The 16500-nt window shown below is 36.5% G+C and overlaps 1 protein-coding gene across 1 annotated transcript; it reads right to left on the minus strand.

Annotated features, from left to right (window-relative positions):
- Nucleotides 1-540: 540 nt before the first annotated feature.
- Nucleotides 541-15836, minus strand: fmr1 (fragile X messenger ribonucleoprotein 1). Its single transcript, XM_084430536.1, has 15 exons — nucleotides 15512-15836; nucleotides 14099-14151; nucleotides 13784-13877; nucleotides 13591-13662; nucleotides 12924-13072; nucleotides 12694-12787; nucleotides 12492-12608; nucleotides 8478-8648; nucleotides 8265-8343; nucleotides 8043-8155; nucleotides 5847-5933; nucleotides 4237-4435; nucleotides 3587-3772; nucleotides 3280-3359; nucleotides 541-1191 (listed from the first exon to the last, which is right to left on the minus strand). Exons 1-15 carry the CDS (start codon nucleotides 15560-15562, stop codon nucleotides 1024-1026), a joined length of 1713 nt encoding a protein of 570 aa, XP_084286662.1. The 5' UTR covers nucleotides 15563-15836; the 3' UTR covers nucleotides 541-1023.
- Between the last annotated feature and the right edge of the window lie 664 nt (nucleotides 15837-16500).

Raw genomic sequence — 16500 nt, forward strand, 5'->3', positions numbered from 1 at the left:
GAATTGTTCTACAATGCAAAGATATGCTAAACGTCAAAATGTATATTCGGTGATGCTTACGTCACTGAATTAGCGATGATATTCGTCTCTGGGTGGTTGGTTACAATTTATGACTTCCACAGTTGACTAGGTTAGTTAGGTTAATACCTTTACTACTATGGTGAAATATAATTCGGCCGACTTGATAGAATCCTGCTTTTCAGACATACAAAATGTTCATGAATTACATGCAGCACAGAAAAAGAAAAAAAAGAAAAAAAAAAACCTCTTTTTTTTTTTAAGTCGTCGGCTGAGATTTCAACACTCAGTCGGGTGTTGTTCACGTCTTCTTCCCTGATTTAAACATCCAAATTATGATACTATCCACACTAGTTAAAGGCACAGATCCAGACAGGAGCATTTTTTTTGTTGTTGTTTACATGGTTTGCCATTTTTTTTTCCTTTTTTTTTTGCTAATGATGTGGCTAAGATCTCACATCAGAATGGGCTCGAGTGACCACGGACACCAAAGCGCGTAAAAACAATGTATGCCATGAGATGTGGCATAAACTTGTGCCCCGAGCGCTTGAGTTCATCCTCCAATGTGTTACTTTCCCTTTATTGGACATTGTGGAAAACAACCAAAAAAAAAAAAACTTTAAAAACCAATTGCTTGGAAAACTTTTTTTTTTTTTTTTTTTTTTTTAAGTCACGATTCCATTTTCGAGAGACATTTAATCCACAGCTTCTTTAAGTTTCATAGGTAGTTATTTAGAAAGTCAATTAGAAAACCTGTAGCTTCAGTTGTGATCTAGAGACCGGTCTCTCTAATCCACGAAGACTACCAAATTCCAAATTCCACACACCATACACCAAGAGGCCTCGTCTTTTTACCCCCGCTAACAATTACAAAGTGTGCTTTATGTCATGTCTTGCGACAGCCCTACTGACCTGGTTCTCTTTGGCCTAATGTGTCTCTAATGAAGAAGCATCTGGATTGGTGGAGCTGAGTGGGAGAATGAGGGGAAGGGGGCAATTTATTCTCTACGAAACGCCGTTCACAACGGCTTGGCTGTCGGGGACATCCTGCTTCTCTTTCTTTAGCACTCGGTCCTTTATGGGTCTCTGCCGGTTCCCTCCACTGTCTCCTGCCAGAGCTTGAGAGCCTCGGCTGGTGTGGACGCTCCTCTCGTTATTGCTGTCGATGCGGATCTGGCAAACGAACAGATTGGACAGGTTGTACAAGATGAAAGCTTACACACATTAAGCAATGCATTTCTTCTTTTTTGGCGGGATGTCAAAAGTACCAGTTCCAAGTGGGTTTTTTGTTGGACACTGCTAATAATAACTCAAAAACTCTTTTTCATTCATTTCATGTCAATTGTTTATTTGTTATTACTGTTAAATAACCACTTGGTTCCAAAGTTTGGGGTCAGTACGCTTAAAACAAAGAAAAAATTAATTAATTAATACTTTTATTCAGAAAGGACGCATTCAATTGGTCAAAACGACAGTAAAAACAATATAATGTTACAAAAGATTTCTATTTAAAATTAATGTTGTTTCTTTGAACATTCTATTCATTAGAGATGCACCGATTGATCGGCTGGTGACCGGAATTGGCCGATTTTCACGTGATCGGCTGGTCAGTCTGACATATGCCGATTTTATGCCAGTCAAATGCACTTGGTTGCATGATTAACACTGCGCAACATCAGCAGCACACGAGCACACGTAACGCACGTGTAGCAAACCTCGTGAATTACGGCCGTTTCACACCGCAAGTGTGAGGGCGCGTATTTTTTTTGGCGTGCATGTTAATCAATGATTGCATTCACACCTGGAGCAGGAGCAACGGGTGAGCGTCAAGCAGGAGCGGGGGTTTGCTGCGCTGCTCACGCACAATTAAAGTGAAAGCACACTTTTGATGGACAAAATAAATATGATTTCATATTTGTGTCTAGTGTGTTTTAACAAGAACTGGAGTAGGCTATGTCAGAAAAGAAAATGAAGACTCAAAAATATTTATAGAAAATGTACCCATTTAACCTTGTTTTTATTATTCAGTTTCCCAATCGTTTCCCTGCACTTGCTCCACTTGCCCGAGCTTACCTCTCTGCGCCATGTACAAGCGTTGACAGTGAGTGCTTGTTTAGCCTGGCTGGACATGTGGCAGATGAGAGAAGAAATTGATATTGAATGTGAAAAGAAGGAAATGGTTCTTCCATAACACTGCACTGTGAATTTCCCAGTAATTTATGTAGTTCTATATTAGTTGTTAACATTATCTGTTAAAAAAAAATGTCTATGTTCTATGCAAAATGTTCTATTAAAGAAAAGATAGAAAATAAATATTTGTGTTTGCTGTAAAGTGGTTAGAAAAATTTATCGGTATCGGCAGGTCAAACTCAATGAAAAATCGGAAATCGGATTCGGCCTAGAAAATTGTAATCGGTGCCTCTCTAAAGAATCCTGAACGGTATCACGGTTTATATAACGTATTAAGCAGCACCACTGTTTTCAGCATTGATAATAATCACAAATGTAACTTGAGCAGAAAATCAGGATATTAGAATGATTTCTGAATCTGAATTTTCTGAATGATCATGAGACACTGAAGACTGGAGTAACGATGCTGAAAATTCAGCTTTGCCATATAGGAATGAAATACATTTTAAAATATATAAAAGTTATTTTAAATTGTAATAATATTTCAAAATACTACTTTTTTCCTGTATTGTTTTAGTAAAAAAAAAAAAAAAAAAAAAAAAAAACAGACTTGGTGAAAAATAATATTAATATTAATAATAATAATAAAAGAAATTCTTACCAAACCTAAACTTTTGAATGGTAGAGTAAACCTAAAGTAATGTTACATTTAGAAAAAAACTAAATGCCATGTAATGTTCAATTTGCACATTTGTATTAATATTTTAACATTTTAAATAAAGTAGGGTGTTTAATAGCATATGTACTTTAATAAAAATAAAAACTTCTTTTTTTTTAAATTGTGAAAATTCACTGGTATTGTAAAACATATCAATACATGTATAAATAATTAAACTTAAACCAAAAACAACATTACTGATAATCTAGTAGGCAAATATATATATATAAAAAAAAAAAAAAAAAAATATTATATATATATATATATAGGCATTAGCAACCAACAGCCTTTTTTATAGACAAAGAAAAATGGTGTGTATATTGTAAATATTGTATTTGAATTTACTAAGTGTAATCTGCTACAATTATAGTGAATAGATATTGAAATAACTGATCATATATGTTGATTCAGACCTGCAATGAGTCTTCCTGGGGTCTCAGCTTTGAGTCTCTGGAACTACGAGAACGGGACTCGTTCCAGTGCATGTCTTCAGCTGATTCAAGACAAAAACAAAGACTATTACAAAAAAGAATACATGATTTAAAAATAAATAAACAAAAAGCAAACCGAGAGCAGCTTGTTAATGCAGAAATGTATAATGTGCAGTCCATTTATACAATCTAGATTTACAATCAAGTATTTTACTTCTTTTTTTTTATTTTATTACTGTACGTGACATTGTAAAGTCCCTTTAGACAGGTAACAGCTCTAAAAACTGACTTTTGTATCCTCCTCCTCTTCCTCTGCCTCCACGACCCCGGGGTCCACCACCCCTTTTGCGTCCATCAGGGGCCCTTTTGGGGTAACCCATGGACTCCTCATCTGTGGGGGCCAGGGACCAGTCGCTGAGCTCATCTCTGTGGTCGGATTCGGTCTCAGACGCATTGGAGGCCTCAGAATTGGTGCCTGGGACAAATACAGTCCATAATCAAGAAACTGATAATCAGAGAATTGATAGGCTTTAATTAGTGGATGACTGATGCTTAAATATCAAACCAATGGCTATTATGTTACAGAAAGTAATACTATCACATGAAAACAATTGTCTTTAATTTAAATGTTTCACAGACGAGGCTTAAGCCAAGTTCCAGACTAAAATGAACATTCAAAGCAAAAAAGGAACTTGCACGAATATCTTACAATATATCAGTGCCATTGTTTTGTCTCAAGATGCACACCAGTAATGTTTTTTTTTTCTAAGGCACGTTTATAAAAGCTACTTAAAAGTCCTAATTTACCTAAGGCCTAATCCTGGCTTAATCTAAACCCTTTCTGTGAAACCAGGTCAAAATATTTTAAGTGTGATGTTTAGGGCCACCAATTTCCATAACTAGTCAAGCTTGACTTTTATCATTTGAGGCCGGTTATACCTGAGGCCAGTGTCGGGCCCCGTCTCCCTCTCCCTCCACGACCGAAGGGTTTGCCGCCCCCCCGTGAGGGTCCCATTCCATTATCAGCCATGAAGGGTTTTTCCTTCTCGGGTCGTCCCGGCAGAGCTCTGGGTCCTCCTCCGATCTGTCTGAGCTGTTCATCGATCTGCAGTCTCTCCATTCTCAGCTGATCAACCTCCTGAACAAGACCAAAGAAACATAAACAATGCACCGTCACACAAGAACAAATAGGCTAAATCGGAGCAGTGAACATCACATGATTATCTTTGAGGCATTAAGTATGTCACTAGTCAACAATTGCTGCTTTGCAACGAGTACTAATGTGCTCTGTGATCAAAATCTGCTCAACGAGAAGAACAACTATTCTGAAGAAAATGTAAAATGCTTATTCGAGCAGAACTCGTACCAACAACTGCACAAAACAACAAATGCTAAGGTCAAAAAACAACCCCAGGTGTCTGATATTATGGGGATAAATTCTGTGTTTTCTTAGGAAAATGAGAGGCTTTGGATTACTATCTGATTGGATGGCAGTTCTATCAGAAGACTTTCTGATCAACTCAAACACCTCAAAGGCTGTTCGCACTTTTATAAAGGTGCAGTAAGTGATTTCTGAGAAACGCTGTTGAAAGTGTATAGGACTGAGCACCACAAAACACGTTTTGAACCAATCAGCAGTAGGGGGCGTGTCCACTCATGACGGGGACATTACAAAAGCTCACAGGAATACCACTGGAAAAAGAAGGGTGATGATTAGAAATATAATTTTGCTATAATCACAGAATCAAGCTGTTGTTGTAATGTTAGCTGTAACAGGACAGTTTGGAGTGTCATTGTTTGTCAGGAGCTGCTGGCGACTAACGACCAACTCTTGCTTGTATACTCTGTGTTCTGTCTGCCAATTTTTTTGTTCTTCCTTGTCATTCATTCGCCATCTTAGTTTTATTTTGCTTCGCTTCAGCTATAATAAAGAGACACTCTAGCATTGCATGTGTGTGCATTTTGGGGGCGGAGCAATGAAGGGAGGGGTGTGTTTGTTTGTGTTGATTTCAAATATCAACAGTGTTTTCTAGAAATTGCATTTTGATTATTTTTAAAGAGCCTGTCTGGTGCATTCATTTGCGCTCTCCAAAAATGCATTAAACATCTTACTTTGTGGATTCACGACGAGTTTAAGGTTATGGTGATTTTTAAGAAGATTCTTTTCAGAAGAAGAAGTTTTGTCTAAAGAACTATCTTAAGAGAAAACAACATGATAATATTCAAGAGAAATGTTTTAGGGAATACAGTATTTTTAAACTTATTCTTCAGTTAGAAAAGAAAAAGAAAAGAGCAGTTTAGAAGAATTTCATTCTCAAGAATGTTTGTGAGAATGCAGCCCATGGTCTCTAGTCAATTCTTTGTTGCAACACTATCATTTTTTTTCTATTTTTGCTGCTAGTTTATTGACCGCCAAACGGAAAATGTAAATTAAATGGAAAGAGCTAAACACCAAAGTTTAATAGTCAGGGTTTTTAATCAATAACCTCAAGTATGACCCAAGTATGATCAATAGCAATTATCCAAGCAACCTAAAAAGTGGTTCTTACCTTTAGATAATTCAGATGGTAGTCCAGCAGAATACGTGCATTTGAAATGCTTTCCTTTGTCCCAACAAACACAAACGGCACCATTCCCTGCAGTTGCAATTAAAGTATGCGAAATCAGTATGAATGATAATTTGTCAGCATGAATGATAAATTCCATATTGGATAAATACACAGTCGACTTAGGAGTAGGATGTATATATATATTAGGGATGCTCCGATCAGGATTTTTGCAAGCTTAAATGTTTATATAAGTGATATGTAGGCTCTCTGAATGATTTCATGTGATTGCAAGTGACATACTTAACCCTTGTGTATCCTTATGGACACTTTTGTTGTTTTCAAAAAAAATGATCACTTTGCTTGTGTGACAAAATTTGGCACAGGTCTGTATTTTTAAAGAAATTTTACTATTTCACCCCCATTTCCTTTAAAAAAATCTTTTTTTTTGCACTAGGTACACAAAATAGTTCCTCTCAGCATCTTTTGGACAAAAATGTCCACATTGAACCCAATTAAAACTGCTATTTTTAAAACATCATTTTTAAAATGATGGAATCTTTGTTAAGAGGCTTTCATTCTTGTTGGCAAGGCTTCAAAATTAAAATTTTTACTATTTTTTTTACCAGTTGGCGCAATTTTTTCAGGTTTGGCCTATAAAGCAAATACTCGCTTTATTCCTGTTTTCTGCTTCGGCATATTATAGAGCCAATTGGATAAATTATGCAACGATAATTGTGTGGGTGTTTTGATATGGATGGTCAGAGTGTGGTTTGTACGTGTGTAATAAAAAAAATGTGTGAGTGTTTGTAATATTTGAGAGAGAAACTCAACTGCAAATAACAAATCCAACCACTGTGTGCACCGGTGGAGTTTTGAGGCATCTAAATGGGGAAAATCTGTTACTGCGCCCAAACAAGCTCTTACTGAAAGCTCATTTTCTGAGATATCAACCTCAAATTTGGAACACAACTTGTTTAGATTTATGGCTTTGATTTTCTAGCCGTTAGAGTTCAAAATGTTTCAGAAAACATACATTTTATATAAAATAATGTTCATAAACTTAAACCTATATAATTATTTTTTTTGGTTTTACTTTTTACAATTTATTTACTTCAGCAATAATCTGCCAAGAGTCTTCTTTAAAATGAGACCAAACTTAAGTCTGTGCTACCAAGCTTCACATTTTTATGGAAGTTTTTTGACACAGACATTTCTGTCCACTATGGACCTATGTGCAACTTTTTTTTAATTGATGCAGAAGGGTTAAAAGTAATGGCTTATAAAAAAATAAAAAGGTATCAAGTACATGGTCTCATTTGATAGAAAACCTTTAAAATTTAGGAAAATCGATTTTGATCATCTTTGGAGGTTCTTATGTTACAACACTGGAGAAAACCCCAGAAAAAGTGATGCAATTTATTGTTCTATTTTGCTAGTTATTCATGCTTGACATGATGACTATTAGAATCATAATATATGACAGGTCATAAAATCAAGTTTGGGCTTGTTCACAATCATGACAACTGCATCTGGGCCAAATTTGGTCAGTTTCCATTTGTTGAACATTCAAATGACGTTGGAAAACACTGAATCATGATCGCGACGCGATCGGATCCCCGAGGTTCCATATTAGCCAAGCAGCATGTCATGTTTCTCCGTGAGGATTTTCTCCAGATCTACGCATCATGTTATGAGTGGGCTTGATTGAATGGCGACAACCTGCTCTAAATAAAGATGAGCGATTTACTATGGTTTACAAATACTAATTGCAAAGTTACAAAACAGAACGTGGTGCAAAAGCCTCATCTGTATACCGCTTACTTGCATGTTTTACGTGATCAAATTGCGATCGGTTCGCGAGATTGGCCAAATTTAGTGACTACCGATCGAGTCATAGAATGTGACTATTGGCCATCATCAATCTGCGTCCGATCGATCAGAGCAACTCTAATATATATATAACTTATATATATATATATATATATATATAACCACATATATATATATACACACACACACACACACACACTCACTAGATTGCATTGTGGATGGCTTTGAAATATGTATTCCTAAAATTGATTAGTAGGCTAATGCAGTCTTCAACAATTACTATGAATTAATGCTTTTTCTCATGCATCATCACTTCTGCCACCCATAAATACAACGATGAGTGTGTTCAGCCGCCCACTCACTGACCTCCTCTAATGGAGAAGGCTTTTTGTCATTTTCAGGTTCCACTCGAACTCTGACAACTCCCGATTTATCCACAACCTCTTGAATCAGCTTCCCACTCTTGCCAATGACTTTCCCTGCAGGACGGGGGTAGAAAATAATTTAATGATTCACATTAACCATCTTGGTGCAGGACAGAAAGTCCAGTCCGTGAAGGAGAATGTTGTTCATTTCGTTTGTCCTCACCGACTAAATTCTTAGGAACTTTGATAATATCTTCAGAAAACTCCAGGTAGCTTCTGGCCTTCCGTACAGCTTCCTGGTCCTGAAATTGAAACAAAATTCATCACAAAGACCGATCAAGACATCTCAGATATGAGTTTTAGGCTCACATATTCTAACAGCCATCACATTTAATTGACTTTACCTACACCAGGAAGTCCCCAATAAAGCAGTTACCTCTCCATAGATGTGAAACGTGCAGGTCTCTTCATCCAGATCTATGGTTGTGACTCCAGGAATCTTTCGGGCTTGCTGGATATTCGCCCCATGGGTGCCTATGGCCAATCCCATGAGGTCATCACGCACCACAAACTGCTCATGGAACCTTGAAGCCAGTTGCCGAGAGCTCTGGAAGGGAATGTTTTTATTTATTAAATAAGCGAATGTTGTACTTATGGAAAACCATGATGGCATGAGTTTTAAAAGTGGTTATTTGTTTTTGATTTAAGCGGTTTAAATGTTATGGTTAAAAACATGCATGTTCAGTTCAGTTGTGGTTTTTGAGGAGGATATGCAAGGACAGCAATAGATTTTTAGCACATTTTCACGTGTGAAATTGCAGCGCTGCCTGATACACAAGAGTGCTTTCTGTACGAAACTCAACAGTGGGTTCAAAAGCCCTCAGCAGGCCAGCTACACTTGAACCGTAACAAATAAAAAATAAAAATCCAGCACTGTTTAGCCACACATTTGATAGCATTCTCCAAATCTTCTCCAAATCAAACGCACTTATGCAAAGAAATAACTGCATTAATAAAGTAGTTGTTCGATTATGGACATATAACATTTATTCAATTAAACAGAAGTCAATAGTGAAAAACAAAAAAAATCAAAGAAGAGATGATTTTTAAAGACATTTCAAACCATAAAAAAACAACAACATACAAATTCAAACATTGGTAGAAACACTACAATTTAATTCATTAAAAAAAAACTATTTAATGCCTCATATGCGCTAATTTAAAAAAAAAAATATATATATATATATATATATATATATATATATATAAAGTGTCTCTCATACATTGATTTATCTGTGGCAGCCCCTATTTGTCTCTAAACTTCTCATAACAACATAAAAGGTCTTTCATGTCTTGTTTTGCACCATTGCTGTTAAACAAGCTAAAATCGACTGTTTTGCACTGCGCAAAGAGAAGTGTGCACTTCTCTCACGCGATAAGCACATGATTAGACCCCAGTGAATGAATGCAGTGAACTCCATCTGTGCATGTGCTGAGTTTAGCATGCATTTGAGAACATATCGGTCACCAGTAACGCATTATTTCCATAGTTGCCGAATGCAGAATTTCACTAGATTTGTAATGAGACGCATTTATTAGAGCCCGACCGATATGGATTTTTGGGCGCCGATGCCGATACCGATAAAAAAAGCCAGATACCGATATATCGGCCGATATTATTTGTGTGTATATTACAATACAGTAGCAATATTATTTATGTGTATTATAGTACAGTAAGTTTGGACACACTTTCCAATTGGTGTGTAGTGTACAAACTTTTGATGGGTACTGTATATAGAATACACAGTATAAACAGAATAAATATATAAACGTTTTGCAATGATATCTCAAATGTGGTGATTAAACACTTGTGTGACAAAGATATATAATGGAGGCAGGGTGAATGATAGAATGAGAATTTGAGCTGTAACCAAACTAGTTTGCATTGCATTTTATATTATATTATATTCTAAATACTCTTCTATTTTTAATCTTAATCTCTCTAATATCTACCAGTGGAGGAAGAACTCAGATCTTTTTAGTAAAGTAAAATTAATAATATCATAAATAAAACGTTTATAATTACATATGTACAGTAGTTTTATACTATTTTAAATAAGTATTAAGCAAAATGTACTAAACGTGAAACTAGGCTATAGGGCTGGACCCGAATATTCGTTCAGTGGGTTGGTATTCGATTTGAAAATTTGACATTTGAATATTTGTTGTTGTTTTTCTTTCACATCTCGGATCCCCCGTGAAACGGTTCTCATTCGCGCTTGAATAAGGCCGGCGACACACTGACTGCGTGGCATGGCAGTTTTTATTTCGGCTCCCATGTTAACAGGTTGGAGTTTGCACACTGCCTGCGTGAGACACGCGTCTCTCAGGCGCGGCTCGAGCCACGCGGAAAACGCGTGCATGCCAGAAATAGAACCGATGCGCAAGTCTACTCTGGCAAGAGCGCAGAACAGCGGAGTTTGTATGGAGGAAGTGCATGTCTGAGCTTGTGTTTTGGATTAAGCTGTGTTGCTTTGACATTGTGGAAAATAGAATAATAGAAACAAAATGTATTAGCCTTTTTACCCGTTATTATCAATCTAAATTAATCTCGTTTTTTAATTTAACTTAATTTCGTTTTTCTTTATTTAAATTTCGTTTAATTTATTTATTTAAATTTTGTTTTTCTTTATTTAAATTTCGTTTTTCTTTATTTAAATTTCGTTTAATTTCTTTATTTAAATTTCGTTTTTTTTATTTAAATTTCATTTTTCTTTATTTAAATTTCGTTTAATTTCTTTATTTAAATTTCGTTTTTCTTTATTTAAATTTCGTTTTTCTTTATTTAAATTTCGTTTAATTTCTTTATTTAAATTTCGTTTAATTTCTTTATTTAAATTTCGTTTTTCTTTATTTAAATTTCGTTTTTCTTTATTTAAATTTCGTTTTTCTTTATTTAAATTTCGTTTTTCTTTATTTAAATCTACCCTTTACTGTGTCAGTAATTTTGTTAGTCAGAAAAATATTAGACTACCTTAAAAGTATTGCTTAATTTAACAGACCTGTGTGTGTGCGTTTTATATCACTACAGTGTCCGTTCTCGGACGCGTTCTCTGCCGCGTGAGGTGCGCCGTTTCCGCTCGCGCTGTTCTGTAGTTTACTAAAAGTGTATTAATTCTGAACATGTTGCGTCTCCATCTGGCTGCTTTTAATGCAAAATGGCCCTATATAAAGTGTTATAATTACATAAATTATTGGAATATTGCTTGATGTTGTAACATAGCAGAATGAGCTTTAACACTGTGTCCACCAGACACGGCTGTTGTTATTTTTTTTTTGCCACTTTTGCCAGTTCTTTGTAACAGCTCTTAGGTGCTTTATTGGCCTTACATAAATCACTGCACGCTGCATTTTTTTAAATATTCATTTATCGGCCGTTATAAATGCCGATACCGATAGTTAGGAAAATGCCTAATATCGGCCGATAATATCGGCTCGCCGATATATCGGTCGGGCTCTACCAGTAACGCATTATTTCCATAGTTGCCGAATGCAGAATTTCACTAGATTTGTAATGAGACGCATTTGTAAACTTGTTTCCGCCAAAATAGGAACTACAGAAGCAGCTGCTAATGTAACGGCAGCCGGAAGTAAACGGTTAACTGTCATAGGAATCATTTTATATTAGTATTAATATTATTTCGTAGTAGTAGTAGTAGTAGTAGTATGTAGTGTAATGTAGACTGAGGCACTATATCACAACTAAAAAGAGGTTTCAGTTCCCTTTAAGTTCAGGTACAAGTGAATGCACTGACTTTTCCTTTGTTCAATTTGCACAATGAATATGGGTTGGAGCTCTGAAGTTTGAACTCTCAAAAGTGCACCAGATTTATAAATGTAACTTCAAAATGTACAAAGTTATATATAAACGTGTGTGTGTGTGTGTGTCCAGGCCAATCCGTCACATTCAACTGCGTTTTCACCCCAAGTGTGTATATGTATCACAACATTTTATACACAAGATTTCATTATTCACAAATTTAAGAGCTAAAACAATACCTATATGGAGCCAATGCATCTGTAAATATAGCTCTGCATATCAACAGAGTATCATATTATGCCATAGCAGGAGCATGGGCCATCACAGCGGTGCATATATGCACGTAATACCCTTTTGCACCTTTTAAATATAGACAGCCATTCAATGCATCAGTGTCCAGTGATATGCTGCTTGACTTTATAATAGTAAGTAATAAACCAGCAATAAATCAGCCTTCCTTGATTCAGCTACATTACAGCAATAAAATGTGATTGCACTACTGCAAAACAACAAGCATTTTACATCAAATTATCCAGTGACCGCTTGAGAGTATCAGTAAGTTCTTTGTGGACTAGTTGTGAGTGAGTGTGTTGAACCTGACACTAAACGTCAGGGAGTCCAGGACAGTACCTCCAGCTGTCTGGTTGCTTCCTCATTCCTCAGTATCAGCGTCAGCTTTGTGCGCAGACTCCTGAAGTGCATGTCACTCAACATGCCTATTCGCTTTGAGGTGACCTCATTAACAGACTGAAAGAGAAAGAAAACAATACACCTAAGAAAACTTCAAAATCAGTCATGCATTCTAAATTGGATTTAAAATATTCCAAATTACCAAAATAACCAACTGCTTTTCTTCCGAGTCATAAGTGACGTTAAAGGCTCCGATCGCTTTTTTAAAGTCTTTATGTGCCGAGTCTTTTGCACACCTATCCAAAAACAAAAACAAAACACTAGTTAAGATTGTACCACATTCACAAAGTTGCGTGATAGCATCCCGGTTTAAAGTTTGAAGCAAAAGACAAACAAAGGATCCACTTCGATATTTAAAAGACATGAACTTACATCTGTCTCAAGTCTTCAGGAACATCTAGTCTGGTTTTGAGAAAGGTGTTCTTTGATGCTGCTTTGTTGGGGTTCACAGGTCGTAGCCTCTCTAATGTGACGATTTCATTTAGCGTTGCATCACAGGCTGCGTATTCTATCACATAAAACTAAGTGCAGGACAGAACAACAAAACATAAATCAGCATTCAACTTCATGCCTATGTATAATAGGCTCATTGTCATTTTAATGACCATGTTTATGTGTTACATATTTTGCTTGTATTTATTTGTACATAAACTACTAAAATGGAATCTTCTACTTTTATAGACATTATGTAGCTCCGCCCCTTTTCAGCGCTGCACTCCTTGTGTTGTCTTCCAGTTTGTATTTCTAAAGCGTGAAGGTAAAATCTTATGGATTTATGAATGAACCACTCATTTTGAAATCTTCCCGATCTACTGGCATTTATGAAAAATTCATCATGCTTCAAATATTGTAATGCTCATGATAAGTATCCACTTCACCAGCTAATCACTCTTCGACAGCGATGCCATAGAAATACAGACTACTCACTGAAACGAAGTTCAAGACAAAATTGTGAAGATGCTTGTTTCTATGGCGCATAAAGTCTATAGAAAAGGGGCGGGGCTACATAAGGTCTATATAACAATACAAAATCGCTTACCTCGCCTTTCACCATGCGAACTTTGGCTAGCCACCATCCACAAGGCTCCTTATCATTGGCCCTGGAGTAAACCTGTGGAAGAGACAGGTAAATGTGGTAAATACGCAAAATATAGACTTTAGTGCATGTGTGTAATATTGGTTTAAGGTTTAAAGAACGTTTTCCATGTTGAACAATGCTTCACAGCCCATACCTCCACTTCATCGCTCTCGTTTATCTCTTTCTGAAAGCCGGTTGGAGGTGGAAACCGGACATCTTGGAAAGAAATCTGTCGTTCTGGCTGCCAACTGCAAAGCAATTAAAAAAACTGTTAATTTTTTTCTTTTAAATTGAATTACATAATTTCTTACACATTGCATTAGGAAACATCACCATCAGAAATCACAAAGTTATTTATTTACGTATGACAAGTATGTATTTATATTGAAGACGATCAAAAAAACTGTACATTTGAAAATGAAACTATTTTGACCTCACAAGGCATTCGTGTGCTGAAGTTGGTACTCACTTGTTCTCAAAAGACACTGTGACTGTACTCTCCTGAACATCCTTAATATAAGCCTGGAAGAAATAACGAGGTATTAATTTTGCACTGATCTTGCCTCAAACCGTAGACAAGACTCTATGTTTGGAGGGCATCAAAGGTGCCTATAAACAACAGTCTCGGAGTTTATTTCTACTTCACACTTGGAACAAATTAGATATCTTTTGAAGGGTAAATTTTATTGGTTTGGCAAAAACTGGCACCCTTTTACCTGTCATCTTGATGGAAACCACATGGACTAATGCATCATTTTGCTAATGTAATGTTTTAACACTTCTTCCTCACACCCTTTCAATTCAATGTAAACAGGTCTGGTATGGGATGTGCTTTTTTTTCCCTTCTTTCGCTCCAATTATGTGATTGTTTTTATTTTATTTGTACATGCATGCGCAAAAGAAGGTTGCAAATCCTTCTTTAAAAATGTGTCTTCCAATAAAACATTATTTGACAAAAAATTTAAAACACAGTCCACACTGAATGATATATAGAATTGTATCATTCTGAGAAATTAAATTCCTTGACTTTCACATTACTTTTCTAGCAGTCCTTTAAAACAGGAAAATGATCACTTCCAGTTTATTATTATTTTGAGTGGATTACAGAAAAAGAGTATTTACAATTAATTAAAAATCAGTCTTCTATGAATTTCGTAGGACTGTCTGTATTCATTTTAATTGCTTTCCCCAGGTATGGAAACAAGCATTTTTAAATCCCCTGGTATTTCATAAACATGGACAATGGCTGATTTGTAACCTTTTACACTACTATTCTTGCCGTCCATAAATAAAGGCAAATTATCATTTCTAGTTTATTATTATTAATACTATTTTGAGTGAATCGTAACTTGAAAAATATATATTGAATAAAATATGTTCGGGTTGTATTCATTTCACGTTACAAGTTTTCCATGAACATAAAAAAAGAAAAAAAGAATTGGCTGCTTTATTAGCATTCAGACTCGGAAAACATATCAATTAATTTTTAATATCATTTACATTGTCATGTAAGTTACGCTGTAAAGATCTAGAGCCATACAGATGTTAAAATATAAACTGAAATACATTACATCAATCGCCCATTAAGTGGAGAACTCAGTGTACCATACACAGATCCAAACAGAACCGAGCCAGCTGACAGATTCCGGTGTCAACACACTTGATATGCATTAATAATACACATGATATCGAATAATTTCGATGAATCTTTAACGCCTGTTCATGCAAACACACGTCGAAGAGGCCTCGAAGGCCTACTGCATCATCGTGCATTTGAGCCCTGCATTCACGACGGACTGGATCAATTTTAACACACATTATTTGCATCATCCGTTGAGTTAGGCACACACAGGAGGCATATAAGACGAGATCTGAAGCCCACCTTGTAGAAAGCTCCACTCGCCCCTCGCACTTCCACCGCGAGCTCGTCCATGTCTCCAGTAATCTAATACACAACTGATCACAGCTGCAGCAGACGCGCGCGCTCTGTAACACACAGCAGCCTTATGCTCGGACGGTGTCGTAACTACCGTGTGTACCGATGTTTGTGCTCGTTTTCAACGAAATGAAAGCAAAACATTGATGTGTAGACGGTCTGCAGCGGCCGCTGTTGAATGCATCGATGTAAACACAAGAGCCTCCCTATTTCCCCCCCTGTCACGTGACACAGGCCCGCTTCCCTTCAGTCGAGAAGCCACGCCGCCGTCACGTGACACGCGTCAGATTTGCTTCTTCTGCACACCACTTTTCTGCAATTAAATTAGCTTGACGTGCTACGGATAATTTTGTTAAATCCCAAATAAATAATATTAAAAATCGCTTTCCCGTTGCCTTTTTAACTTTTTTTTTTTTTTTTTTTTTTTAACAACATTATACAACACTATGAATAACAACCAGGAAAAAATAATACATCTATACTAATCTGCACACATTAACACCAAAGTTGGATTTCTTAGGCAGTAGCCATGTTTTTAATAATCCTTACTATATATTTTGAAGCCAATAAGTACATTTAAAACATAGTGAGTCTTGAACACTGTCTAGTATTACATTTTGGTATTTTACACCAAAATAATGGAGAGGATGACAATATTACAGGGACTTGAGCTCCCTTTCGAACGGTCACTTCGTATTGCGTAGCTATATGCAGTGGGGGAAACTCCTTTTCCTCGATTTACTGAAGCTATGTAAAACGCATTTGCAGCTGCACAGCTAGCACATTGAGTGTCTGGCTCGCTCATAGGCTGTGCTGCAGCAACTGCACATCCAATGGTGCGGGCGCCACTGACGTGCGACCAATGAGCTAGCCCTACGTCATTACACGTCAGAGCCCTCCAAGGGGGCGTCGCCTTAGCCTATAATAGTCCCCCG

The sequence above is a fragment of the Rutilus rutilus genome (assembly GCF_951802725.1).
Source record: "Rutilus rutilus genome assembly, chromosome: 14".
NCBI lineage: Eukaryota > Metazoa > Chordata > Actinopteri > Cypriniformes > Leuciscidae > Rutilus > Rutilus rutilus.